The sequence below is a fragment of the Primulina tabacum genome, chromosome 17 (assembly GCF_025594145.1).
Source record: "Primulina tabacum isolate GXHZ01 chromosome 17, ASM2559414v2, whole genome shotgun sequence".
Classification (NCBI taxonomy): Eukaryota; Viridiplantae; Streptophyta; class Magnoliopsida; order Lamiales; family Gesneriaceae; genus Primulina; species Primulina tabacum.
This window is the reverse complement of record NC_134566.1, coordinates 11,743,173-11,771,052: the sequence shown is the minus strand read 5'-3', so window position 1 is coordinate 11,771,052 and position 27,880 is coordinate 11,743,173. Positions and strand designations below refer to the sequence as shown.

At 33.5% G+C, this 27,880-nt stretch overlaps 1 protein-coding gene across 1 annotated transcript; it reads right to left on the bottom strand.

The window, feature by feature from the left end:
- Positions 1-9,336: 9,336 nt before the first annotated feature.
- On the bottom strand, positions 9,337-11,307 carry LOC142531910 (caffeic acid 3-O-methyltransferase 2-like). Its single transcript, XM_075638181.1, has 4 exons — positions 10,841-11,307; positions 10,454-10,764; positions 10,247-10,311; positions 9,337-9,764 (listed from the first exon to the last, which is right to left on the bottom strand). Exons 1-4 carry the CDS (start codon positions 11,242-11,244, stop codon positions 9,474-9,476), a joined length of 1,071 nt encoding a protein of 356 aa, XP_075494296.1. The 5' UTR covers positions 11,245-11,307; the 3' UTR covers positions 9,337-9,473.
- Positions 11,308-27,880: the final 16,573 nt, after the last annotated feature.

Here is a 27,880-nt window from a genome sequence, read left to right as displayed (position 1 = left end):
TATTTGTTTGAAAGAAAGTTGGTACTATGCGAATGTGTATTGATTATAGGCATTTGAATCGGGCTACTGTGAAGAACAAGTACCCACTTCCTCGTATTGATGATTTATTTGATCAGCTTCAGGGTACTTCTGTATACTCAAAGATTGATCTTCGTTCTGGGTATCATCAAGTACGTGTTCGAGACGAAGATGTGCCCAAAACTGCTTTTCGTACGAGGTATGGCCACTATGAATTTCTGGTTATGCCTTTTGGTCTCACGAATGCTCCTGCTATTTTTATGGATCTAATGAATCGTGTCTTCCGAGATTATCTTGACAATTTCGTTATTGTATTTATTGATGATATTCTTGTATATTCGAAATCGAAAAAGGAGCATGCTGAACATCTGAGACTGGTACTTCAAACTCTTCGTACTAGTCATTTGTATGCTAAATTGTCCAAATGCGAGTTCTGGATGGACAAAGTGGTATTTCTGGGCCACGTCATTTCGAGACATGGCATATCTGTTGATCCTGCGAAGGTCGAAGCTGTATTGAATTGGCCAAGACCTATGAATGTTCCTGAGATCCGTAGCTTCATGGGTTTAGCTGGATATTATCGACGTTTTATTGAAGGATTTTCGAAGATAGCTAAACCTATTACTCAACTGACACAGAAGAATCAACGATTCATTTGGTCAAATGAATGTGAAGCTAGTTTTCTTGAATTGAAGACGAGATTGACCACAGCACCTGTGCTTACGATTCATTCAGGTACCGGAGGATTTGTGGTGTGTACAGATGCGTCTGGTAAAGGTTTGGGCTGTGTTCTGATGCAACATGGCAAAGTGGTTGCTTATGCATCTCGTCAATTGAAATCTCATGAAACACGTTATCATGTTCATGATCTTGAATTGGCCGCCATTGTGTTTGCTTTGAAGATCTGGCGCCATTATTTGTATGGAGAAAAGTTTGTTATATATTCGGACCATAAGAGTCTGAAATATCTCTTTTCTCAATCTGATCTGAATATGAGACAACGCAGGTGGATGGATCTCCTGAAGGATTTTGATTGTGAGATTCAATATCACCCTGGATCGGTGAATGTTACTGCGGATGCCCTGAGCCGTAAAGTTCATGATTCTGTGTTAGCTTCTGTCAATGTCTCCAAGGTACATGAGGATATATGTACTTCTTGCTGGACTTTTCACTTAAATTTGAATTCTGTCACTGTCTCAGCATTGCAAATTGAGCTGAATTTGATATCGAAGATACGAAAGGCCCAACAAAGCGATGCTCAGATCCAAAAGTCGAAAGAACTGGTATCTGCTGGACATCAGTCTGGATTCCAGATTTTTTCTGATGGTTCTTTACGACTTAATGGTCGTCTGGTAGTTCCTGATGATTCTAATCTGAAATCTGCCTTCTTCGAGAAGCACATTGTAGCAAATACAGTATTCACCCTGGAGGTCGAAAGATGTATTTGACATTGAGACCTCAATTCTGGTGGAAACGTATGAAGAAGGACATTGCTGAGTTTATTTCTAAATGTTTGGTCTGCCAGCAAGTGAAAGCCGAGAGAATGAAACCGGGAGGATTGCTCCATAGTCTTGAAATCCCGAAATGGAATTGGGAACATATCGCTATGGATTTTGTGACTCATTTACCTTGTTTGCCCAAGGGCTGTGATGCTATTTGGGTGATTATTGATCGGTTTTCGAAATCTGCGCATTTTATTCCGTATGAACGGACTTATCCTTATAAGAAAATGGCCCGTTTATACATTGAGAATGTTGTGAGACTGCATGGTGTGCCAGTCTCGATTGTATCTGATCGTGATCCCAGATTTGCTTCTAAATTCTGGGGTAGTTTTCAGGAAGCGATGGGTACGCGTTTGGCTATGAGTACTGCTTATCATCCTCAAACTGATGGCCAGACCGAGCGTACGATTCAAACTTTAGAGGATATGTTGCGTGCTATTGTGATGGACTTCAGAATGGGATGGCGGGATGCCTTACCATTGGTCGAATTTTCTTATAATAATAGCTTTCAGACGAGTATCGGTATGGCACCGTTTGAAGCTCTATATGGGAGACGATGTAGATCACCGTTATACTGGGATGAGATTGGTGAGAGACAATTTACTAGACCTGAAATGATACAGGAAATGAATGATAAGGTTCAGTTAATTCGGCAGCAGATGAAAGCTGCTCAGGATCGTCAAACGAGTTATGCGAATAAACGAAGACGACCCTTGGAATTCCAGAAAGATGACAGAGTGTTTTTGAAAATATCTCCCTTTAAAGGCACTGTTCAATTTGGCATGCGAGGGAAACTATCTCCTCGTTATGTTGGTCCATACGAGATTCTAGATCGAGTTGGTGATCTTGTGTATCGATTGGCATTGCCACCAGCTCTATCTGCCATTCGTGATGTGTTTCATGTTTCTATGCTGAGGAATTATGAACCGGATCCATCACATATACTTGCACCTGACGAGGTTGAACTGGATCCTTCTCTTTCCTATGTCGAACAACCTATTTGAATTATGGATCGAAAGGAAAAGATATTGAGAAATAAATCGATTCCTTTAGTACGAGTGCAATGGACACGACATGGTGTTGAAGAATCAACGTGGGAATTGGAGAGCAAGATGCGAGATTCGTATCCGCATTTGTTTGATTCTATGACATATGTTCCATTATATTCGATGTATTCTGATCCTTTTACTGATTTTAGCTTTGATATGTACTATAACTGGTGACATATGTATGTTTGCTAATGTTATGTATATAGAGATGTTTGAGATTTCGAGGACGAAATCTTTTAAGAGGGGGAGAAACGAAAGGACCGTGTATCGTGTTATCGTAAATCCTGTGTGATTATCGATAATTCATGAAATTGATATTTGATTATATATTTGATGTATATTATGACAAGGAAATTGAGAAAATGAATATTGAATTTGAATTGACGTTGTACGAGCTCGATTGGAGAGGCCGGACGCCAATTTAGTACAAACATAAATAATTGTACAGAACGAGTGGCGCCCGGTCGGTAGAAAATGACCGCCCGAGCGCCAAGGTAGAAATTTTGAGTGTTCGGGCAGAACACTTCGCGCCCGAGCGGTAGTTTGTGACCGCCCGAGCGCGGAGCAAGTGGCATTTGGACAGAACATGCCGCGCTCGAGCGGTAATTTTTGACCGCACGAGCGCGGTTCATTTGAAACTCGGGGGCAGAACCTCTCGCGCTCGGGCGCGAGAATTCTACCGCCCGAGCGCCGAAGCGGTGGAGGATAAGAATAAGTTCTTTTGTTCGTTTTCTTCATTTATCCTTCGACAACTTCGAGAGAATACGAGAGAAAGTGATTTCTTTTATCCGAATCGACTTCGAAACGCTGTCTAAACACGAAACAAATTATATATTTGTGATCTTCGCGTCGAGGGCTTCTGACTGAGGTAATTTTCTTCTAGTTCCAGCAGCTCTAAATATCAAAGTGCTGGAATAGCATGTATTTGAAGTTGAATTTCTTATATGTAGTAGAATAACCGACAATAAACTCATAATGGAAGTCGGAATTGAATTATGATATGAATTTGATTTGATATGAATTTTTGAAGTTTCAAATGATATTTGAAACTCATATTAATGATTTTTGAGTATGTTAGTGATTGGAATTAGTATGTTATTGATGTAGATAAAGTGTAATATCAATATCTTCAGGCTACATCAACTGGAATCGAAGAATTGAGGTATGTAGCGACTGGGTAACATACGACAGGTATCTGTATTATATGATATATGTCGGATTGATTTGATTGATTGGAATGAGATTATGTGTCTATATGCCTCAATTATTGATTGATGTGGCATACATGACATTGAGATTGAGATATCGATGTATAAAATAAATTTTTTGTTAACACACATCATTTTATGCATACATCGATACATGACATGCACGTTAAGCTATGATCCTTGAATACCCTGATATGATTTGATTGGATTCCGGGGTTTGTGAACACAATCGCTATGCCGATATTATATGACCCGTAAAGCATAGATAATTGTGGCCCCATATGATTGGATATGAGATTTGGGATTTGATGGCACTTTGCCGACGCTATCATACGAGTATCCCATATTGGCCGGTGTGCCAGCTCGAGCATTGATTTGATAGCGATTCGATTGATTCTTACATGTGCTCAGTGGATGGGCATTTGACCTGATACCTCCACGACATACATGAATTGCATACCATATATCATTGTTTAGATATCTGTGATATATATGATTGGTTGTTTCATACGGAGCTTTGCTCACCCCCAAGGGGGGCTGTTTTTGTCTTTGTGTGTGGACAATGGCAGGTACTCTAGGATATCAGGAGACCGGAGAGGGTACTTCTGGAGGGAGCCACAGCTTGGGCTAAGGTTTTATGTTTGGTCTTGTTCCCAGTATATATGTATATGTATCTATATACCGGGGCATGTCCCGAGGATATGAGTTGTTTGTATGTGATTGGTGTTGATTACGTGTGGGTGTGTTTATGATGTGAGATGAAATACTATATTTAGTATTCAAATAAAAAGATTTGGGCTCATTGTAAAGAAATTTTAAAACTCGTTTTCCGCTGTAATTAGTTAACCATAATCAAAGTGCATTGTAATAACGATTAGGAGCTAAGGGCCCCACATCAGTTGAGCTCTTAATCAGCTGGTCGGGCTTCTGAAGGTCTTCTGCTTAACCACCTATCAGCCGGACAATCATTTGAACTGGTGTTTGATATATCAGTTGAACTGATTCAATTTGGGCAATCAGTTGGCGCTTTCAATTTTGCGTCTGGATAGCATCAGTTTTGGCTCGATAACTGATACGTTTGAATCTTGATCAGTTTCAGCTTCTGCGTACTTAGGTAAATTCATTAGAAACAAAATAACAAGTTTTGTTAACATAAAAATCAAGATTCTGAACATTAAATATTCCAACAAAGCGCCGTAGCGACAAGGAAGAAGCGCCACAGAGCTAAGGCTTGAAGGGGGAAAACAAGCGCCTAGGCGCCATATATGCAACGCCGTAACGCCAGGAGTGTCGAAGGGAAAGTGCCGAGGTGCTGCAACCCAGTGCCGCAACGCCAGGATCACTCAACCACAAGCGCCTAGGCGCTACACCTCAAGCGTTGCGGCTCTACCCCTAGACTTCACAAACGAGCAGCAACGCGGCACTAGCATACGCGAAAAATGGAGAATTGGGCTTTATTTGACGGGCTCGAGAGAAGGATAAAAATAAGAATAGGGTTTCAGAGAGAGGGCAACCCTTTTTTGGGAGAGAAAGGACATGAGAGACGAGAGCACACATTGGAGACAAATTGGAACGCGAGGATTGATCTCAACGACGAATCTGGGGACAAAGACGCCACTTCTGATTTGTTATCTAATCTTTCACCCTTTTTAATTCTTGTGTTGAGATGTCTAAATCTTCAAACATGCTTTGTTTTTTTCGATTTCATTATGCACTAACTTTTCAATTCTAGAGGACGATGTAGCTTTGTTGACACGATAATTTTTACTTGGTTGTTTATATGATTGAATTCCTTTTGGTTTAATTGTGTTTCCTAGTTCTTATTGATTTCAATTTACTAGCCGTAAATTGTTTGTTTTCTTATTAATTCTAAAACTTGGTAGAGGGACTAGAATTATGGATCATTAGGGAGACATCGTTAAATGTTTATATTGTTTGGAAGGCGTATAACTTTAGCGAGGCCTAGATAAGATCATCGTTTGCTTATATCATCTAAAATTATATTTTTTTAGGAATGCTTGGGTCTAAGTTTAAATGATACAATTTATTCGTCACTTGGGAAAAGGGAATAAAATAATTAAATGTTCTTGGCTATTGAACGAATGGAATTCATGAATATAAAGTCAACCGGGAATAGTTATCGTGGAAACTAAGTGAAATCGCTCCTCTAGATATTTTCTATCATTGATATTTTCTCACTTCGGTTATTCGATTACTATTTATTTACAATTAATTGGTTTTCAGTAAACCAAACCTTTAATTTATTCTTCTAGATAAAGTCCTGACTATTTTAACTACAAGCACTGATATATTTTTATATATGCACTCCTCCGGCGAACGATACTTACTCTCTTGTATTAAAACTTGACAACCGTGCGGTTGTCAGCGGAAAATACGCGACAATACAACTCTTTATACATACTCATTTCAACTTAAGACTTATCTATTGTTTAATTAAAACTCCTAGCACACTCGATTGCAGGTCGTAAACTCACAATCCGCATAATATTTAACGTTTTTTATGTCAAGACTACAAATACAATCTTTAATGTCTTTTTGTTAATATTCATTCATCTAAACTTTGATGCTCCACTCTCATGTGTATGTGTTAGTGATTGTGTGTGAGGAATTTTTCATTGTATGTATATATCAAATGTATAGTCACACTTATGTTTGCTCTCATTTTAGCTAATGTAGTATGCCCATGATTTGAATCTCATTCCAAAATTTGTATTTGATCTCCAATATGTTTTATTCACGGCCTCCAATAGTGATATAGATTTTAGATAAAAGAATATGACCGTTTGGAAATGTTGTGTACAGATTCAGATATTGCAACAGTCAAATTCGTATTTTTGGCCATTTTGCGAAACTAGGTTGTTGATGGTCTGATCTGATATGCCATCAGATCAGTTTGGTTTGACCTGGTCCGATCTCTTTGCTTTGACTTGCGCTGAACCAAGTCAAGCTGATTAAGTCGAGATGTTCTGTTCTTTTGAATAAAACTCTTGATTCATCGATTTTTGGGCAAAGTGAAAAACATAAAAGTTGTAGCATTTCTCTTAGCTTTCCATGGAATCAAGAATCACACAATTTCAAGTTCTTATGAGATAGATATTCACAATAGATCAGACAGTTAGTAATCTAGAACATGTTCTTTATTCAGTGCAGAATCATCAAATTCATTATGGTTTATCATTTTTTTTATTTGATTTATACTTTGACTTGTTAAGATGAATTTTATTCATTTTCTTATCTTCATAACTCATACTGAATAGTTCCATTTGAATAACTGAGCTTAGAGATATTACCAATGTACCATAACTGGTCAGACTGAGCTGATTGTTGTTTCTATTTCTGTCAGCTCGATCTTACGACTAATATTTCGCCTTGATAATATCTGAACTTACTTAGATTTTGTGAAGTATGACTTGTGGAAAATTGAGTTTTCTATTCGGTCGTTTTAGTGGTTTGTCATTTTTATCACTGAGCTGTGAGATATCATCAAAACACTGCAGCTTACCAATTTTTATCTTTTGATTTCAAATTTCACCTTCCCACTCGAACTAACAACTTCACACTTGAGTAATATATTAAAAAGTCAAATAACAAATTTTGTTATCATCGAAATCATGATTGCTTGTGTTTCTCAACCCAACAGATACATTTCAGTTTTTCATTTTGTTTGATACTTTTTCAGATTTTGATTTTATACTTGCATATATTTTTGAATTTTTAAAGATCGATAAATTTTATTTTATTTTTAGAAAAACTTTTGGTTGGTAAATATTTGTTTGTTCATTTTTCATACTCAAAGGTAGCCAATCTTCCTAGGATTTATATTTCATATTCTTTTATTGCCCACTTAATTATTATATGTTAAAAAATTATGTCATACATGTTATATAACGCACATAGATATGCCATTTGCTAAAAATATTGTTTGTTTTTAAAGTAGGGGTAAGCAGAAATCAAACCAATCCAAATCGGTTTGATATTTAATCGATCACATTATATAAAATTCACCAAATCAAAAAATTAGTTTGTTTCAAAGTTTTGCAGAAAAAATCCTAAGTAAACCAATTTCATAAATATATTATTTTTTATTATACATATGTATATATTATTTGATTTTGTGTTTGTATTATATCAAATCTAGTTAAATATATCTGTACATATTGATATTTATCTATTTTTATGTGATATTTGTAATGATGTTATCATACTTTACAATGTGAAGTGATTAATATCTATATTCATATTGGTATTTATCTAATTATATTAGCTAGTTTAGAAAATTTAAATTATGTTTAAAAATATTCAAAATACCCTGAATTTATTGAAACACCAAAATGATTTCGTAAAAAATGGTAATAATACAATTAACAAAGAGGTGAGTCGAGGGCGTAACAAAAAAAGATCCATATATAACCATGTTCAAAGATTTTAAAGGTTGGTGTACTTCACAACCAAAAAATTTATGTTCCTCAAACAAGAGGAAGGATTCACAACACAATGAAAGAAGGGATGAGATGCCTGGTAAGAGGAATCAATCAATGTGCTAGGGAACGACATTGGAAATGAAAAGCAATCAAGGAACCATATGCATGTTGTTGCTAATCGTCTTTATCATCCTGGATTATACAAAGATGTGACTAATAGTGGCCGGCTTTCATAGAGTAAATACTGAAACATATGGCATGGGGTACAAATATTCAAAGAGGAGTCGAAAAGAAAAATATAATATAAGCATTATGATTCGTTTAATCACGTCACTCTAGTTTATTGTATTTTTAAGAATATTTTTCAAGAGAAAATCAACAAGATGATTCTCACATGCCAAAAAAAATAAAAAATCATGGTTATTGGTAAAGATTTGTTTCACCTTATAGTCTTTATGAATGCGAATTTCTCAGATTTAAAACCATTATTGGATCAGCAAAGAAATTGAGGAAGCATATAATCAAAAGATAAATTAAAGAGATGCTAGATCCATAAGGAAAAATATTTGAAGTGAGAAAATGTCTGATTATGCTATTGTTATGAAGTAGAATCTGTATAAAAGGAAAATTGGTCAGGGGAGTCATACCATAAAGGCGAGAGAGTCCATGACTTTTCGGTCTAGGAACAAACACTTGTTAAAGAATAATAATTATTATTGCAATAATTTGAAATAATATATTATCCTAATATGTGTAAGTAAGGAAGAGACGCCTACTTACCGTGGACGCTTTTATGCAATTGCAATAACTTAAATCCGATTTTAAGTTATATATGCAGTTGAAATTAGTAAGAATTTTTTGTTTACATTATTTTTGTTATTAGGAAAATAAAAAGATATTGGTCTTAATTTATTGCATAAATAATCAATTGGCGGGCATTAGTTGAAGCTAAATATAATTTATTCTTCAAGTTGAACTTATCGTCGATATGCATGCGATTCAAAATACATAATGAATTTAAGGGGAGATCAATAAGCTAGATTGATCATTATTTAACACCAGCACAGTGTACACGCCGTCAATTATTTATCCATTAGTTTTTGCATGTTAACAAGAGTAAAAGAGAAAAGGGTCGTAGCACGCCTAAAGTTTTATTATAAAACGGTAATTATCTTTAGGAGAAAAGTCATAGCAAGCCTAAAGTTTTATTATAAAACGGTAATTATCTTTAGCTACTCATATTTCTTTTTATATTTATTTATAAAACTCCATGATCCAGAGTGGGAGAACACAACAAACTGTTCGAGATTCTTTGAATCCTGCTTGCTTTGCCAATGCATGAAATTCATTTTCTGTCCTCTCCTTCCCACCGGGACTAAATGCTAGCATAACCATGTCAGATTGTAAATTACATTTAAGATCTTCTCCTGGGGTCTCTGAAAGGATATGCTCCACAACGATGATTTTTCCGTTATTTGGAAGTGCTTCATGGCATCTCTTCAGTATTTTTATGCAATTTGTATCGCTCCAGTCATGAAGAATCCACTGTGGATACGATAAAAAAAGAATTGAATCAGTCTAATAAGAAAATAATCATAAAAATATTATTAGAAAGTTGTAAGAAACAATTGGGAATCAAAAATTATGAAAAAGCATTCCTTTTTTAAAAACAGGTGGAAAACTAATGTGAACAACGGTTTAATTATATGTATTGAATAAAATATATTTTTCTTATGATGCCACTATATTGCCACATTGAAAAGGAAAAAAAAAAGAGCTGGCGATGTTTACAATGAACTTCTATAATAGCATCAGTTAAGCATTTCGTAAAGACAATAACATATATAAAGTAGTTGTTATAAAGGTTTTCTTTTATAGTCACGCTTCCACATACATGACTTAGGTGTAGCTTTTATTATTATTATCATTATTGCTGAACAATTTAGAAGGCTAACAAAATGATGAATAAATATATACATATACATACACACATACGCACATATATTATATGATGAAAACAATTTCACCTTCATGATAATGGCTTCGCCTTTCGGAACACTAACGAACATGTCTCCACCCATGTGCTCCATGCCTGATCAATACAAAAAGGTCGGCCAAGTTTAAGTTTCACGTAAACCATCAAATTAAATTAAAAAGCGACCTCCAAACACAAATATTTCAATGGAACCGATTTAAAATACATTACAAAGAACCAACACAAATATTTCAAATACTTGCAAAAGATGGTGCGTCTCGAATAACGTGGGGCAAATCAAAATTAATGCCCTTTATAGTTGGATGCTTGGATAGGATCATGCGCAGGGAAACACCGATTCCACCTCCAACATCGACCAAAGTCCTCAGACCCTTGAATCCCTCGTACGTATCTACAACTCTTTTCATCAACATCGTCGAAAAATTGGACATTGCTATATTAAAACCCTTGTTAAATCTTGGATCTGTGCCGTGATACTCGAATTTGCTCATTTTATATACTTTTTCAAAAGGAAGTCCCCCCTCGAGAATTGCATCTTTCAGGTGGAACCTACACATACAATTATTAATGATTACACATGCACACATATAGTACGTGTAGAGGTTGGCATGTAGTTGATACTTGCCAAGTCTCCAAGTAAACCCTGTCTAAGCTCATGATCAAAAAAGGGGCTAGAGAAACTCCATCATCATTCTTGGTGTAGAACTTGCAGATCGGAGCCAAGGAATACAGCCGCTCAATGCCGCCATCAGGCAAGGTTTTCACTCGACAATTTAAAATAGAATAGCTCGCGAGCAGGCGGAGGATTCTGTCCACCATGTTATGCGCCTCTGGATTGTTGGTGGAAATTTCCGCGGCGAGTTCTCTTGGTGAAATAAAGGCGTCGGGCCCCTTATTCTTCATGAGTTCAAGGAGGTCGAGCTCCAGCGCCACTTTGAGGACATTAGGTAGCACTGAAGCAGAGGCTAGTTGCATGGCGAATAAGAAAGAAGCCTCGTCCCCTTGTGCAACCTCCATTTTTGTATTCATTTTTCCTGAAAAGATTGAGAACAAGAAGCAACACTTTGGGTAGGAGTGTGCATATGCAGAGACAAACATATTTATAGTAGCTTAGTTTGTAGTAATTGCTATAAATTGTTTTTTTGATATAATATAAATAAAATTAAGCCATATTGTTTTAATCAAAATTAATTTTTTTTGGATTAATATATATATATATATATATAAATATATAATCGTTGCATCATGGCAATTAACATATATGTATGAATGGTGTATATATTTGTTTATTTGTTATAGAATAGGCCGGATATCATTAATTGTTGGTCAAATTACGTTTTAGTTAGGACACATTCCCTGAAATCCATGCCACCCAAGAGAGCTGCATGCCTTTTGCTGTCTAAGTCATAATCTATATTATATATATTATTATACTTTAACGTATCATATTAACTAAATTTGATATGTTGATGTGGTACAAAAGTTTTTTTTACATTTTTTTCTTCGTAATATTTGTTAGTTAATTTTGTTGGTGTACGTTTATTAGTAATTTTTATATGTCTCTCTATTTTTTTCGGATTTTTCTCCAATTTATCTATAATTTATCTAAAAATTCAAACTATCTTTGTAAATTTTATCTAATCAGTAATCTATAAATATCATATTCTAATAAAATAATATATGTATTTTACACCAAATTATCAAAGCAAAAAAATTAATATGACATGTATCATGTGCCATGGAACACTTATTTATTATGGATTACTGGCTACTACGGTCCCCATTAATTTATATATCTGGTTTATAAGAAAAGTTTATGTTAAATTTTTAAAATATTAAAATTCCAATTATTATAAAATCAAGAAATGGAAAGAAGACGTAGGAGTATTAAATTCTCCGAACATCCACAAAAATCCATGCGTTCGTTTATCATTCAGTCTACCTTTTATTAACCATCCAACTAAATAGGCTTTTGTTCAAATCAGTTTCAATAAGTCTTCTTCGGCACAGTTGATACTAATAGACTCGTATGATACGAAGAAAGTTTCAGCATTGTTAACACAATAAAGCTATGAAAGAAAATTTATTCACTTCCTCTAAATTTCCTATCTTGATCCTGACATGTTATTTTTTAAAATAAGAGACGTTTGACGTTAGTTCTAAAAAAAACAATAATAATGATGAAGAGCAATTGAAAAAAAACAAAAACTTGTGTGAGACAGTCTTACGGATCGTATTTTGTGAGACGGATCTTTTATTTGGGTCATCCATGAGAAAGTATTATTTTTTATGCTAAGAGTATTACTTTTTATTTTGAATATCGGTAGGGTTGACCAGTCTCACAGATAAAGATTTATAAAACCGTCTCATAAGAGACTTACTCTTAAAAAATGCGTTGGTTAGTTTTCGAAAAAGTAAAGAAAAGTGTATGTGTATGGATCCGCTTATTTTAATTTTATTTTAGTAATAATTATCATAATAATAATAGTTGGAATATACAAATTCTTGAATTTTTTACGAAAAACTCTTAAATTTGTGTTCTTTTTATTTTTTTAAAAATATTTATTATTATTATTATTATAATTCTTACTTGAAAATTTGCGGAAAATTTAAAAATTTTCTTTTTCATTAAATAAAATGTCTCATTCATAAATAAACTGATAAATAATATTTGATGTTCAAAATGGCAGCTGAAGTATTTAATGTTTGCAAAATAACCATTTAAAAATAATCCAACGATAGATAAAAATATCTGATCATAAGATAATAAATGCTGGAAAATGAGGTCATCGGGTTCCACTACTGTCGACTCGAGCTAGCTCACTGGTCCCCGCCCTCGATCCCGACATCATCAGTACCTACAACAATCAAGTCTAGTGAGTCTAAAGACTCAGCATGCATATATCGTAGATAGTAAGTAATTAAATAATAAAATCGCGTGCAAGTGAAAATATCGTGTCACGAGGCATAACGTGAAATATTGTGTCATGATTAATTATAGTACGTGCATAACTGAACTGAAAATATCCTGAGTGGAAATGTTTGCTCCTTGGAGCCCTGTAATGAAATAACTTGTAAAAATTTTCTGGTGAGATTATGGTCTACGCAAGTGGTCCCTGAATTGAACTGAACTGTCCGATAACTGGCGACCGGGACTGGTAACTGACGATCGGGTGAAATAATAATCATCTGATCAGACTCATGCCACAGTATACTGGGTGGTACAACTGAACTAACCGGTAACTGGCGATCGGGTGAAGTAATAATCCCATGGTAGTAAAGTGACGACAAGCAATATTGCATAAATCTCAAAAATGAATATTTTGCACGTAATATAATTAAACAACATAATTAAATATCCTGTAATAATTTTACTGATTGGGTTGGATCGCTCCCAGGCTCGCTGCGACTTAAATCTAACATGAAAAATATGCAATTGATTTATTTGACCCAACTATGCAATTAAATTCGAAAACTGTGACAATTGCGCCTAACGACTTCGTATTTAATCATGAATTTTGTGAATGGGGACCAAAAACATAAAACGCTCTTTCGAGAGTCATTTTGGCACATTGCACCGTAAATTCTCGTACGACCTCTAAAATGATCCGAATTACGAACGGCCAAAGACATGACCCAAATATGCAATTAAATTCGAAAACTGTGACAATTGCGCCTAACGACTTCGTATTTAATCATGACTCCGAACCAACCCGAACCAGCATATAGTCATGATTAAAATACGCCTAAAATGATGAAATAATGCTCCTAAATTTACAGTACTCGAAATTTAGTGAATGGGGACCAAAAACATAAAACGCTCTTTCGAGAGTCATTTTGGCACATTGCACCGTAAATTCTCGTACGACCTCTAAAATTATCCGAATTACAAACGGCCAAAGACATGACCTTCCTAACTCGATGAGGCACTGTCCAGTCCAAGGCCATAGGCTAAAAGCCAACCAAGAACCCGGAACACGCCTCTGAACCGCAGCACGCTTGCTGTCAAAATTACAGCAGCTGTGCCTTCGCTTTTCTTGTGTCGTTTTCGAGACTACCGGCCATTGGGGCTTGAACCACCGACCAGAGGCTCTTACCAACATCCTAGGGAATGATTTGAACCATGGCTAAGGGCCCTAGGCCAGCCACAATTCGAGCCAACCCTGTGACACCCGAAACTTGCATCCGAGAGCACCAAAAATCTGTACTGTCGTGCATCGGTTCACTTGCTGCCTTTCGTCGTTCCAGTGGCCATTTGATTGACCATGGCTCGATCTAGACATCCAGGGCTATTGAGTGAACCATGGTTAAGGGCTAGAAGCCAACCAAGATCCAAGCAACACCACAAAGGCGAACACCAACTCACACACCCGAAACCAGAAAATGTGAAACCGAAGGGGCTGTGCTTATTTTGTTTTAAAACCGAGGGGGCCGTGAACCAAGCCATGAAAGGGCATCTTGGTCACGTCCTAGACGTGTCAAGGAGAGGTTCCGATCATGGCTATAGCCCCTAGGGCAGCTAAGACCAGAAAACTTCCCCTTTGACAGCACAACAGAATTTTCGAAACAAAATTCTGCACTCATGGGGAGGTTGCTGTCACATGCGCGTTTCCAGCGTGTATGGGACTGAACGAATGGACCAACATGGTCTTGACACACCCTAGTACGTTTCTATACGCAGCCCCGAGCCCTTGGAGCGAGCCAACCACCTGAAACCATCCAACAAACAGAAACGTGAAGCATGAAGAGCACAGAAAAATCGGTGCAGAATTTTCCTTGAAAGTTGCTTTCCAAATTCGGTTTTTGCCATGGAAATCATGATCATGTAATGTTTAAAAATGTTAATATGACTTGATTGAAGAGTAAAAGAATGGTATAAACATGCCTGGATATTTTGTTTTGAAGAAAAACAAAGAAACGCAACGACGCGACGCGGAGGAGACGGAGCGCTTTTCTTTCTTGTTTTTTCTCTTGTTATTCTCTAGCTACCTCACGATTTTTACTGAAGTTTAGGCTCTGAATTTTCGAAAATGGGGAGGGAGAAAGTGTTTAGGAAATGAAGGGAAAGGCTACAAATAAAATGGGGTAGAATGGCTAGATCAAATCATCCTTGAGTTGTTTGCTAGATAGTTGAGGGATAAATGGGGTGAGATGGCTGATTATTAGCTAACAAATAAGGGTAGAAAATTGCTTAATTGTTTAATTATTGAGGATTAAATGGTGAGTGAATTATTTACCAAGAATGGATAAGGAAGAAAATCAAGGGAATGAGTTGTCAAATATTTTCAAGTCTACTAAGGAGGGGCCGATTTTTGCTTATTAAAAAGGGGTAGGAAAATTGCTTATTTAATAATTAATGAGGATTTAAAAATTGAAGGAATTATTTAACAAGAAAGGATAAGGAAATGAATCAAATAATGGTGCGTGTAAATCAACAACTAAATCTTTTAAAATAAGGTGGCCTAAAATTGCAAATAAAAATGGAGGGAAAATATTGCTAGATATTCATAGTAGAAATATTGCTTAAATATTAATTAGTGGTGAATAAAATTTAGGGAATTACCTACCAAGAAAAAGGATAAGGAAAGATATTAGAATGGTGAGTTGCCAAAAATTAAATCCTTTAAACATGAAGTGGCCGATTTTCTTATAGGAATGAGGGTAAGGAATATTGCTAAATTATTAATTATTGGGGATTTAAAATTGTGGGAATTATTCTACCATGAAGAGATAGGGAAAGATATCAAAGATGGAGTTGCTAAAATATTTTTAAACCTTTTAAAGTGAAATGGCCGAAAATTAATGGTAGGGAAAATATTTCTTAAATCTTGTATTTTAATTCTTTAGAGTTTTATCTACCCATTAAATATTTTAGTGAATTAATAAATTAATTAAGGAATTACATTATCTTGCATGCATGGCTAAATCTTTAAATTAAATTGCTAACATGTTGAGTTGAAATTTCTTCATTAAAATAAATCTAGATTAACTTATCTCAATTGGTCACATATTTTAATTGAGGCTTTTTAATTAATTATTGAACCCAAAAGAATTTATTTACTACTTATCTCTAATTAATTAATTAAATTCTTAAACTTTCCTTAAACATTATTTTTACATTAAATTAACTTATTATTTATCTTGAATAAATTCTAGGAATGTTTTCTTGATATTAAATTTTATCTCAAAACTCCAACTCCAGTCCGCTCTCACTTATTTAACTGAAAAGGTAACAATCAAACTACTGCGTAAAATAAATAAATTTAAAGAAAAAAATTTAAATACCCATGCAATAAAAATCATTTTAATTTAAAATGCTAGAAATTATACATGGCTTATATGTAGTATGATTTAACGGGTCCTACAATTATTATTATTATTATTATTATTAGAAAAAAATTAAAATAAAAAATAAGTTGACCTACACACACATACTTTCTTTTAATGTTTTGAAAATTAAACCAACAAATATTAAAATAAATAAAAGAAATTTAAAAAAATTGAAAGAATATAAATTTTTTCGGAAGATAAATAGCTTAATATTTTAAAAATATGGATTTTTTTTAAATATTTTACTGGTTCACCATTTTAAGATGATCTATGTTTCAAATTAATCCACATGCAAAAATTGGAAGTTTGAACTCAAATTCATTAATTTTAAAAAATAAAATAATAAGTTGATCGAAACACACACTTCCTTTAATTATTTTGAAAACTAAATCAACGTATATTAAAATGAATAAATAATTTGTTTTACAAAAATAAAAAGAGCACAAATTCAAGATTTTTCATACGAAAATTCAAGAATTTGCATATTCCAAATATAATTATTTTTTTATTAACAACATTACTAGTAAAAATAAAATAAAAATAATCGGACCAATACACATGCACCTTTATTTATTTTTTTGAAAACTAAACTAACAAATTTTTTTAAAACTTTTTTCATTTATTCTTTTAGAACTTGGACACATCTCTTATTTAAAAACATGAAACATGAGACCACATACCAAAAATGAGAGTTGAAGTTTAAGTTCGATAATTTGAAAGATAGATCGCCTTAAAATGATGGAATGTTTTATGAATCAAAGTATCTTTATTTATTTAAATATGTGTTGGTTAACTTTATTTTATTTTTTTAAAGGTGATGGACACACATGCACAAATTTTTTATTTTTTAAAAATAAATCAACGTATATTTAAAATTGTTTAAAAATAATTCTTTTAAAAAAGGTAAATTACATCAGATTTTATAATTAAAGAATTTTTAAAAAAATGATTGATCCACTATTTTAAGGATATCTTTTAAATTATCGAAATCTTCAACTCTCATTTTTTTGTTGTTGTCATAAGTCCTTTTTTAAAAAAACGAGAGATGTTTCAAAGTTTTATATAAAATAATAATGATTAAAAAATTAAAAGGCTAGCGTCCTCTGTCCATTTTGGCAAACGGTGCAAATTAATTTGCAACATCAGCCAAGATTGGTGGAGTTTGGCAAAACTCCATCACATATATTAATTTTGAAATATTAAAAAAATTAATATTTCAAAAAAAAACATCTTTCTATCTATAGATATATCTATAAATGTATACGGATGGGAAATGGGCATTTTTTCACAATTGTGAAATTATCTATAATTGTCACGTTGCCAGTATAAATCAAAAGACATTACATACGTAAAATTTTACCATGAGGAGGACATGTATGGATATTTCAAATCTGGATTAATTTTCATCAATACGTGTTTATTATGTTTCCATCAATAACTTAAAACTTTATTGAGTCTATTTCATCTCCATGACTTCCGGTTTTTCTTCTCTCCCACGATTAACCGAGCATTGCGCCTCCGTTTGAGATATCCCATTTAGTTGATTCTTGGGGATGGCGATAAGCTTCACTTGTACGTGGGCAGGTAAAATTCTGCTATTTGTTTCACATCCTTTTTTGGTATCTTCGTGCAAAGAAAATAATGGAAACACACCAACTGAGTTGTAGGTTTAGCCACAACAGTTGTATATATTAAATTTTTGGGAAAACAATTTTGGTCCATTAAATATTCTAATTTTGATTTTGGTACAATAATTTTTTTTTAAAATCTTATTTCGTCGGAGTGCTAATATGATACCTAAAAATATTGATATGGCGCGAGAAAATGCGGACATGACATCGTCAAAGTACAATGGCCAAATCACACCGAAAAAGAAGTTACTTGGGAATTGGAAGAAAAGATGCGAGAACAATACCCTTATCTCTTTGAGGATCGAGTATAGCAAAGTTTCGAGGACGAAACTCCTTATAAGGTGGGAAGGATGTGAAGACCCAAAGAATTAACACACAAAGCCATGAATTAAAAACACATTAAAGTCATGAATTCAAAGAGGAATTTGAAGAGTCATAAAACATGGTAATGGTGTTTAAGGCCATTAAGAAGGCCATAAACATGGTTGTAATGGTAGCCTTTTCACCTCCCTTCCATGAGCCTATAAATAGTGACCAAAGGGTAGGAGAAATCACACCTTCCAGCAGCATTTCAGCAACTCATTCTTGTCCATTTTCGAAGCACCGCAGCAGCCGAATTCTTGTCCGGTTCGACGCAGTCAGCAGCTTTCGTGTCCGAATTTTAGTTGTCTTTCCCTCAAATCTTTGAAGATTATCATCAAGTAAGTGGGCTTTTGCTATACTTTTACGTACACTTGCATTTCATAAGTGTACTACTCGATATATATATATATATATATATCAACATACTTGTTCTTTGTAAGTATGTCCACATTTGCTTAAAAATACATTTTGTATGTTTCTTGAAATTCGATCGGCATGATATATATTCGTTCCTATTTGTTATGAAAGTCCTTGAAAATTTGTTGTTGATATTAGTATAATATTTTAAAACATGTTTGAAATATTTGAAATGCACTGTAATGATTCGAATTAGAAATGGCAAGGAAATTCAGATATTTGATATGTTTTGTTTAAGGCCGTGATCCGGTGGGATATAATAACCATTCTTTTGGCCTCGCCCCTTAGAGGAATAACATATAGGGGACTGATAAGTAAACCATTGAAATGAGATGATTTTCAGTGCTATTTTTGTATCTTGTTCGTATTCGATTCAACGTCCTTATGATTGAAATTATGATAATATATTCGTATATTTATAACCTTGATATTTGTTATGCCCGATCGACCCCCATTTATTGAGTATTTCCCAAATACTCATCCCTTACATTCCCACCTCAGATACGAACGAGGAACAAATCGAAGATAAAGAACAAGAATATTTATGGGGATGGTGATGAAGCTAAACCCATTCATGACCAATCTTATCATTCTATTTTTTAGTTATTTTACGCTTCCGCATTTCGTTGTAATCGCATTGTAAAGATGATTATTGATTTATGTAATAGACTGGCTTTTGGCTATTTGATGTACTACGTGGCTTGTTGTTACACGATTTTAAATTGTTAAACAATGCCGATGGCACGTCTCGGTTCCGGGGCGTGACATATATGGTCTGCCTCATATTGATCTGATATCTAAGGGAAAGTTTTTTGATTGAACCAACTAAACCCCTCTCATCAGCCCAGACGACATGAAAAAGAGTTCAGATCAAGTTGAAAAAGTTCGATAAATTGGTGGACCATATAATAGTATTTCACTTGTCTAAAATAAGAATCAGATACTAGAATGAATTTAAACTAATATGATATCAGAATCCTTGGAAAGAAAAGATTTCATCGTGATGATGCTAAGAACAAGCACATTGCGGATCATGCTAAACATGAAGAGAGAGGATTCCAATCCACATGGACCAACATCATGCGACGATGATGTCGTGATTAGTCAATTGGAAATGGATTCTCTCGGGCTGTTCATGAATGTTTAAGTCATGAGTCGGGATCTTAAACTGCCTCTACCTTTGGTAGCAGATATTATAAAAATCAGAACAATTGGATTTAGAATAACAGATCAATCAGCTCGATCAGTCAGACAAACCAGTCTCTCCTATTCTGTCCTATTCAGTAATCAAAAACTAATGTTTATCTATCTCAAACAAAAGCTAGATTCTCGAGAAGAATCCACTAGATAGAATTCAGATTGCTACTCAAACAGAGAAAATTCAGGAATCACAACATGTTTCTGTTCCAACCACAATGGTTATGCTCTCTGAAGTTCTTCTAACTTCTATTGTTGATATGTGGAAATCATTGGACAGATCTTTGGCTCCTGAGATTGTTCAAAATTCAGTTATTGAACCAACTTAATCTCTAGTCACTGCTTCTATTCCTCTGTTTCAACCAATTGAAGGAGAATCTGCTCCAAATGCATCCTCTCTAGATCATCCACCGAATCAGGAATCAAACCATCATATCAATTCCTCTCTGCCACATGTACACTCCATTGATGAATCCCCCGACTACTCCACATGAGCTTCAAGCTAAAGGTGATGAATAAATTGCTCTGTAGATCACTTCCGAACAACATTTTGAGGATATCCAAGTTGACACTGAGGGGGTGTTGGTTCTAGACTTTCAATAACTTTTATGGAGTTTAAAAGTCTAGAGATATTCAATCTAAACTTTTATATATACTCTATAAAAGTTTAATGGTATTCAATGTAAACTTTTATATAATTTTAGAAAGTCGTGTGGTATTCAAGCTTAACTTTTAAAAATTTTACTAAAGTCTATAGTATTCAAAATGTCAGTAGACTTTTAATGACTTCATGGAATTCTATTAATTACAATAACTAAAGCCTAAGGTACAACAATAAATTGTCAACAATGTATTTTTTATCAACCTAAAGATTTAGATGTACATTTAATTGAGAAATTTCTCAAATTCACATACAATACAAATACTAAAATTTGCATTATTTTCTCTTCCATTTATTTTTCCTTTATTTGTGCTTTTTAAAAACATATTTTTTTATTGTTAACAATAGTTAAAAATCAAAATTATTAATATCGTTCATTTTATTTTTGGAGTTTCAGCTACGAAAACTCATAAAATTTTAAATTATATTTATTAAAAAATTATTACACTGCATAATAAAAAATTTATAATATTTTATTGATCTATAAATTGAAAATAATATACTATTTTATTGATATAAATTGAAAATAATAATTATTTTTAATGAATAAAATTAATTTTTTTATTAATTATTATATAACATTTGATAGTTAATTATTCATGATATTTTTCATTAACTTGAATGATATATATGTGTGTGTGTGATTGATACATAATTTTAGAATTTTATCAACACACATATATAAGAATAACTATAATAAATTAAATATATTAAAATTTTTTTAAGTTACCCTAATTACAAATATTTTAACATACTTATTATTTATTTTCAGTTACAAATAATTGTCTTGTTGTTTTTTTTGTTTGACATATTGTCAAAAACAAAATTGATATATTTTTATACGAATATTTATTTAAAATGAATGAAATTATTTTAAGTTTGATTATTTATTAATATTGAAAATTATTGTTATGTATTTTTAAAAAATATTAATTATTTAAATAAACATGTTGATTTGAATAGTTGAAGTTTAATTGCAATAAATTTAGTACTGAGTTATTTATTTTCTTTTGTAAAATCAATATGTAAAAAATATTATATTGAGAGAGAGAAATATTTGAAATAAATAAAAATTTATTCACGTTAAATTGTTAGTTCAAATAAATTTTAAAAAATCATAATAATAAATTACAAAATCCATAGGGTTCTATGAAAAATATACAAATGTCAATAAAAGTCCTGCAAAATAAATCTACAAAATTCTGTGAAAATCTTTAAAAATATGTGAGATTCTGCAATATTAAGTAGAAATCTATCAACTCCACAGAAGTCTGTTATTTAAAAAAGTCAGCAATTCTCTGCAACGAATACACCCATGAGAGTAGACTAATACGTATGCAAGTTCATAACAGAATATACTGGAAAGTTTCAGAATAATCAGTCTTTGTTTTATACCAAAACTAGTAAGGTGTGTTAAATGACTTCGTACAGCATTAAATTGTGTAAGTAATACCAGTACTAGATAAAGTAACGGTAACATTTAAAACTTGTATCGTTCAAACGAAAGACGTTAAGTTCTGCTTCTGCTTTTACAAGCCATTCAGTAGTCGATAAGTACTGCTTCTGTTTTAGCGATACGAGTACATCTGCTATTTATGTTGTCTTCTGTTTTTACTATCATGTCCTACTGGTTTTGGCTCTCATCATCATAATTAAATTAAGTCTAACAAATTATTTACAGATACATTTTTTAAAAGGTAAATTACATCAGATTTTATAAATAAAGAATTTTTTTGAAAAAATGTTTGGATCATGTCGGATACCCGACTAACGGGTACCCAAAATGATCGGATATTTTCGGGTACCCGATTGAAATTTTTGTTTTTGTTTTTGTTTTTTTTTTAAAAAAATATATATATTTTTCACATTCCACAAAAAGTCACGTCATTATATCGAGTTATGGCTAGTCATTATATCATATTATGACTAGTAAATTAAAAAAACACATGTATTTTTCACATTTCACAAAATATCATGTCATTATATCATTTTATGATTAGTCATTTGTCATTATATCGGGTTATGACTAGTCACAAAAAAACAAACTAATCCTTATATTTAGCTTATTCTTTATACTAAAAACAGATTTAAAAAATAGAACTGATTATAAATAAATATTTATATGGATCAAAACGATTAACAAATGCATAACATGTTAAAAAATCATTATTGTTATTCGTACAAACCGCATCCTTTTTAGAAATTATATTTGGTAAGGTAACAACTTTGAAACAAAAAATGGGTAAAAGAATAACATTAATTCCAAAAAAAGGCATGGTTCCAAAAATGCCATGAAATAAAGAAAAACTTGGATAATATTAGATGGAATGAAGCGTTTTTAACTTGAAATTTTAGTGCCCACCCACAGAATTTGATTACTTCCTTCGCTTTGGTTCTGGTTCATGTAACTTCAGAGAAACAAAAATTTTACCTTCATTCTTTTTTTTCAAGACCGAAAGGTTCCCCAGTCCAACCACGTTTAGATGGATAGACCCATAAATTTTTTTTAAATAAAACATTTCGGGTACCCGATACCCGATCGGATATCGATAAAATACCCGAATCCGAACCCGAAAATTAGTTTCGGGTATCGGGTACCCGACGAACCCATTTTTTTTAAAAAAATACCCGACCCGGTCGGTTTTTACCCAATCGGGTCGGATCGGGTATTCGATACCCGAAAAAAAACGCCCACCCATATGTATACGGATGGATAATGGGCATTTATTCACAATTGTGAAATTATCTATAAATTATCACCTCGCCAGTATAAATCAAAAGACATTACATATGTAAAATTTTACCATGAGGAGAACATGTATGGATATTTCAAATCTAGATTATTTTTTCTCTCTCTTGAATTAGAGTCAAAATTAATTAATTGTGTAATAATTACAACTATGGCTCCAAGTTTCCATAATGTGGGCCCCGGGTCCGATATCTAATACTAATAATTATAATTGTAACAAACCAAATGATTTAATAAATACGTAATTTGTGGTTCACAAATTCACATAAACATCGTCAAAATAATTTAATGGTCTCAAAGGTTTGAAATATAATTTTCAACATGCCAACAAAAAGTAGTAAATCAAAGAAATCCAAACATCATCACATAGCTCCAAAGACCCGAGAATCCCACTCTAACTCGTATCTCCTCACCTGGAGCTGGACTCTGGCCTCCCCAACCTCGCCTCACCTACCGTCAAGCACATGAAAACAAGAGGTAGCCGATGTGCCGGTGAGTATAAACCCAGTATGATACAATCAATAACATATGAGAATTAACATTTCAAATATCTCATATAAAATTCATAAAGATGCAATATAATGCAATGCATGATCAGAAGTTGTGGGCTATCAATAAATCTCAAGATCAAGTGAATCATCTGGTCATAGGGTACCCAAGGGAATAGAATCACCCAACAACATCCACCGACTCATCCGCTCGGGGTGGGGTGCTGTGTTCTACAATCCCAGGACTATGGTGCGCCTATAGAGAGTGTTCAGGCCATAGCAGCGACCTCCGCATACACTATGCCAACTCAACTATAGCCCCATACGTCCAACAAATCAATAAATCCAGGCGACCTCCGCCATATCAAATCTGAATCAAAAAGTGGCTCAATATGCAATGTAATGATGCAAATCAATATCATCATTTCGATATCATAATCAACTAATCTCAATACAACAATCATCATCAAATCACCAATAGTTCATCGAGCCATAGAGTTTTCAATTTAAAATAAAAATGATACTTTTACCTCGTATGTTACCGACCGTAACATATCTTTCAAATATTACCAAAAGAAGATCGAAATGTGTAGGTGAGAAGTCTTGAACCTCTAAATTCTATTATAACTCAAGAACTCGGATCATTTATCAAAACATAGCAATTTCTGTACAAAATTCATAATTAATTCAATAATGCTTCGAATCAAGATCCGCAATTTGGATATTCAAGAAAACTCAAATCCCAACAATAGTGTAAAGAAGGAATCCATATCATTTCTTAACCGTAATATGACATAAAAACATTCATTGAATCATTTTGTCAAACACGTGACGTGCGTGCTAAAGAGTTAACTCCTCTACAATTCCATTTCTTTTCAAAATATCAATACATACTATAATAATACCATCAATCATTATATTAACAACGTTACCTCAACACTCAAACAAAACAACACATTGTTTTCCCTTCAATCACTAAACCAAGGAAATAAGCTTTCTTACCTTGCTTATAAACTCTTGAGGAGAAGAACTTCTAATCTCCAAGCAAATATTAAGGCTTCGATCAAATATTAATGTCTTGGAAGAAATTGGATTGAAGGAGAATGAAGAACCCTAGCTCTAGACCAATAAAGAGAAAATAAAGAGAAGGGAAATGAGTAAAAAGATGATCCCATTCGATTTTATGCCTTCCCAAACACCAAAAACGTTTTCTTAACTTGCTGGGCGCTCGGGCGGACATCTTTTTCCGCTCGAGCGCGGAACTCTCGGCCATAAATATAAAATTTTCGAATAAGTCCCGCCCGGGCGGACATCTTTTTCCGCTCGGGCGCGCTTTGCGCACAGCTACGTCAAAGATTGATTCCGAAACGCCTCTTTCCTTAGAAATTAGGAAAAGTGGTAAACTGGAAAGTTGTAGCCCTATGTCTTGGCTTGCATCTTCAATTGGCCTCATGTCATTTGGAGGTCTGAGTAAAAAGTTATGCTCAATCTCCCAACATGTGTCATTGTAGGAACGACGATACGCATGACACACTTCGGGGCGCTTTTGGCTCGTCTTCCCTAATGATTTGAACAAAACTTAAAACAGGAAAGTTATAGCCTTATGTCTTATCTTTCTAATGGAAGTAGCCTCACATCAAATGGATCAATATACAAAACATTATGCTAAAAACCACAACAACTGCCACATTTTTCATACCATTTCTGCACTTCCATTACCTATTTAGCTCAAATTCCACCTTTGATTCTACCCCTCCATTATCTATTCCATTCTACTGCCACATTTTTCAAAATTCGGGCATTGCACATAACTTTAAATTGTGTAAATTAATTTTACATGATTCAAAATTAATTAATTGTGCAATAATTACAACTATGGCTCCAAGTTTCCATAACTTAAAACTTTATTGAGTCTATTTCATCTCCATGACTTCCGGTTTTTCTTCTCTCCCACGATTAACCGAGCATTGTGCCTCCGTTTGAGATATGCCATTTAGTTGATTCTTGGGGATGGCGATAAGCTTCACTTGTACGTGGGCCGGTAAAATTCTGCTATTTGTTTCACATCCTTCTTTGGTATCTTCGTGCAAGGAAAATAATGGAAACACACCACCTAAGTTGTAGGTTTAGCCACAATAGTTGTATAAATTAACTTTATGGGAAAATAATTTTGGTTTTGGTAAAATAATTTTGGTTTTTTTAAATCTTGTTTCGTCGGATTGCTGATATGATACAGGAAAATATTAATATGACGTGAGAAAATGCTAACATGACATTGAAATTTTCTGTATTTGATGTCAGAAAATGCTGCTATGTCTTGTATCATGTCAGAAATTTGACCAGAATAGTCAGAAATACTCAAGTTTGGTAAAAATTTTATATTTTTTTTACCAAGTATTTGGACAGATATGGTAAAAATACTCAAGTTTGGTAAAATTGTAATTCCATTGGTACTATTTTCACTTGTTGCTCAATTTGACCATAATTGTGATAAGAATTTTATCTCAAGCTTTTCATCAATATTTTGAACATTGAAATCAACTTTATACAAGTTTAAGTATCATCTCATTCTCATTTTTCTATCCAAAGTTGTTCTTGTTTTTCCAAACATGTAAAAATAACAAGAATAATGCAATTATAAAACAAATATTTTTTTATACAATTTGTTATAAAACTTAAATATTTAATACACTTTGTCACGCCCTGAGATCGGGGTTAGTCGACACCGGCGTTGCTCAATAATCACATAATCATCAAACAACAAGGCTCGTAGTACAGTATATACCAAAACCAGTATATTTCTCATAATCAACAAAAATCGTCTTTACAACTTAAATACCCAAAATACACTGATTAAAATGTTTTAATAGTGCGGAAGCAATAAACATAAACTAAGCTTTAAAAATTTTGGGATAACTCGAGATCTTCTACCATCCCCAAAATTTTTCTTGCATATCTTCATCTATTTGCTCTTCGTTCTTATCTTGGTGGGGCGGAAGTAAGGGGTGAGTATTTTGAGAAAATACTCAGGAAGCGGGGGCGGTTCGAGACATGAAGCAACATATACATATACTTGAATTCAAATTTTACATAGCATATCCTAACTTGAATAATAACGAATATTCATACTTCATAATCATAACATGTCATCACATATCATCTCGTATAGCATATTTGTATAGCACTGAAATTCATCTCATTTCCATGATTTCCTGATATCAGTCTCCTATATGTTAATCCTCTAAGGAGTGAGGCCATGTCCAATATGTTAATCCTCTATGGAGTGAGGCCGTACAACGTTTACCATCCCACCGTATAAGGGTCATAGTTCGGAAATCCTTTCCCATATTCAATCGAATCCTAACAATGCTTTGAACATATAATTTGACAAATCTTGAAGAAAACATATAATGAACAAGGAATTATGCTCGAACAAACTTTCAAAAACGAAATAATTCATACGCAACATATTTTAAAACAAGTACACTTACGAAGAACAAGTCTGACAAACAAAAACTCACTTACGAAATAATATATACATAACAAAAGCGCACTTACAAAGGTCAAGTCTGCAAATTGTAATATAACAAAAACACACTTACGAAGGACAAGTGTGCAAATTATAATATAGCAAAAACTCACTTACCTTAGATCTTGCTTGAAGAAAAAGTTGAAGGAACAAGATGAAATTTGTCTCCCAAAAAATCAGCCAACTTTCATGCACGTTTTCGATTTAATGAACTGTTGGATCAAGCTCGAACTTGTACAGCACGTTCTCAAATATGTTATTTAAAATATGAATGGTGGAGATTGCGTTTGGACTTCTTTT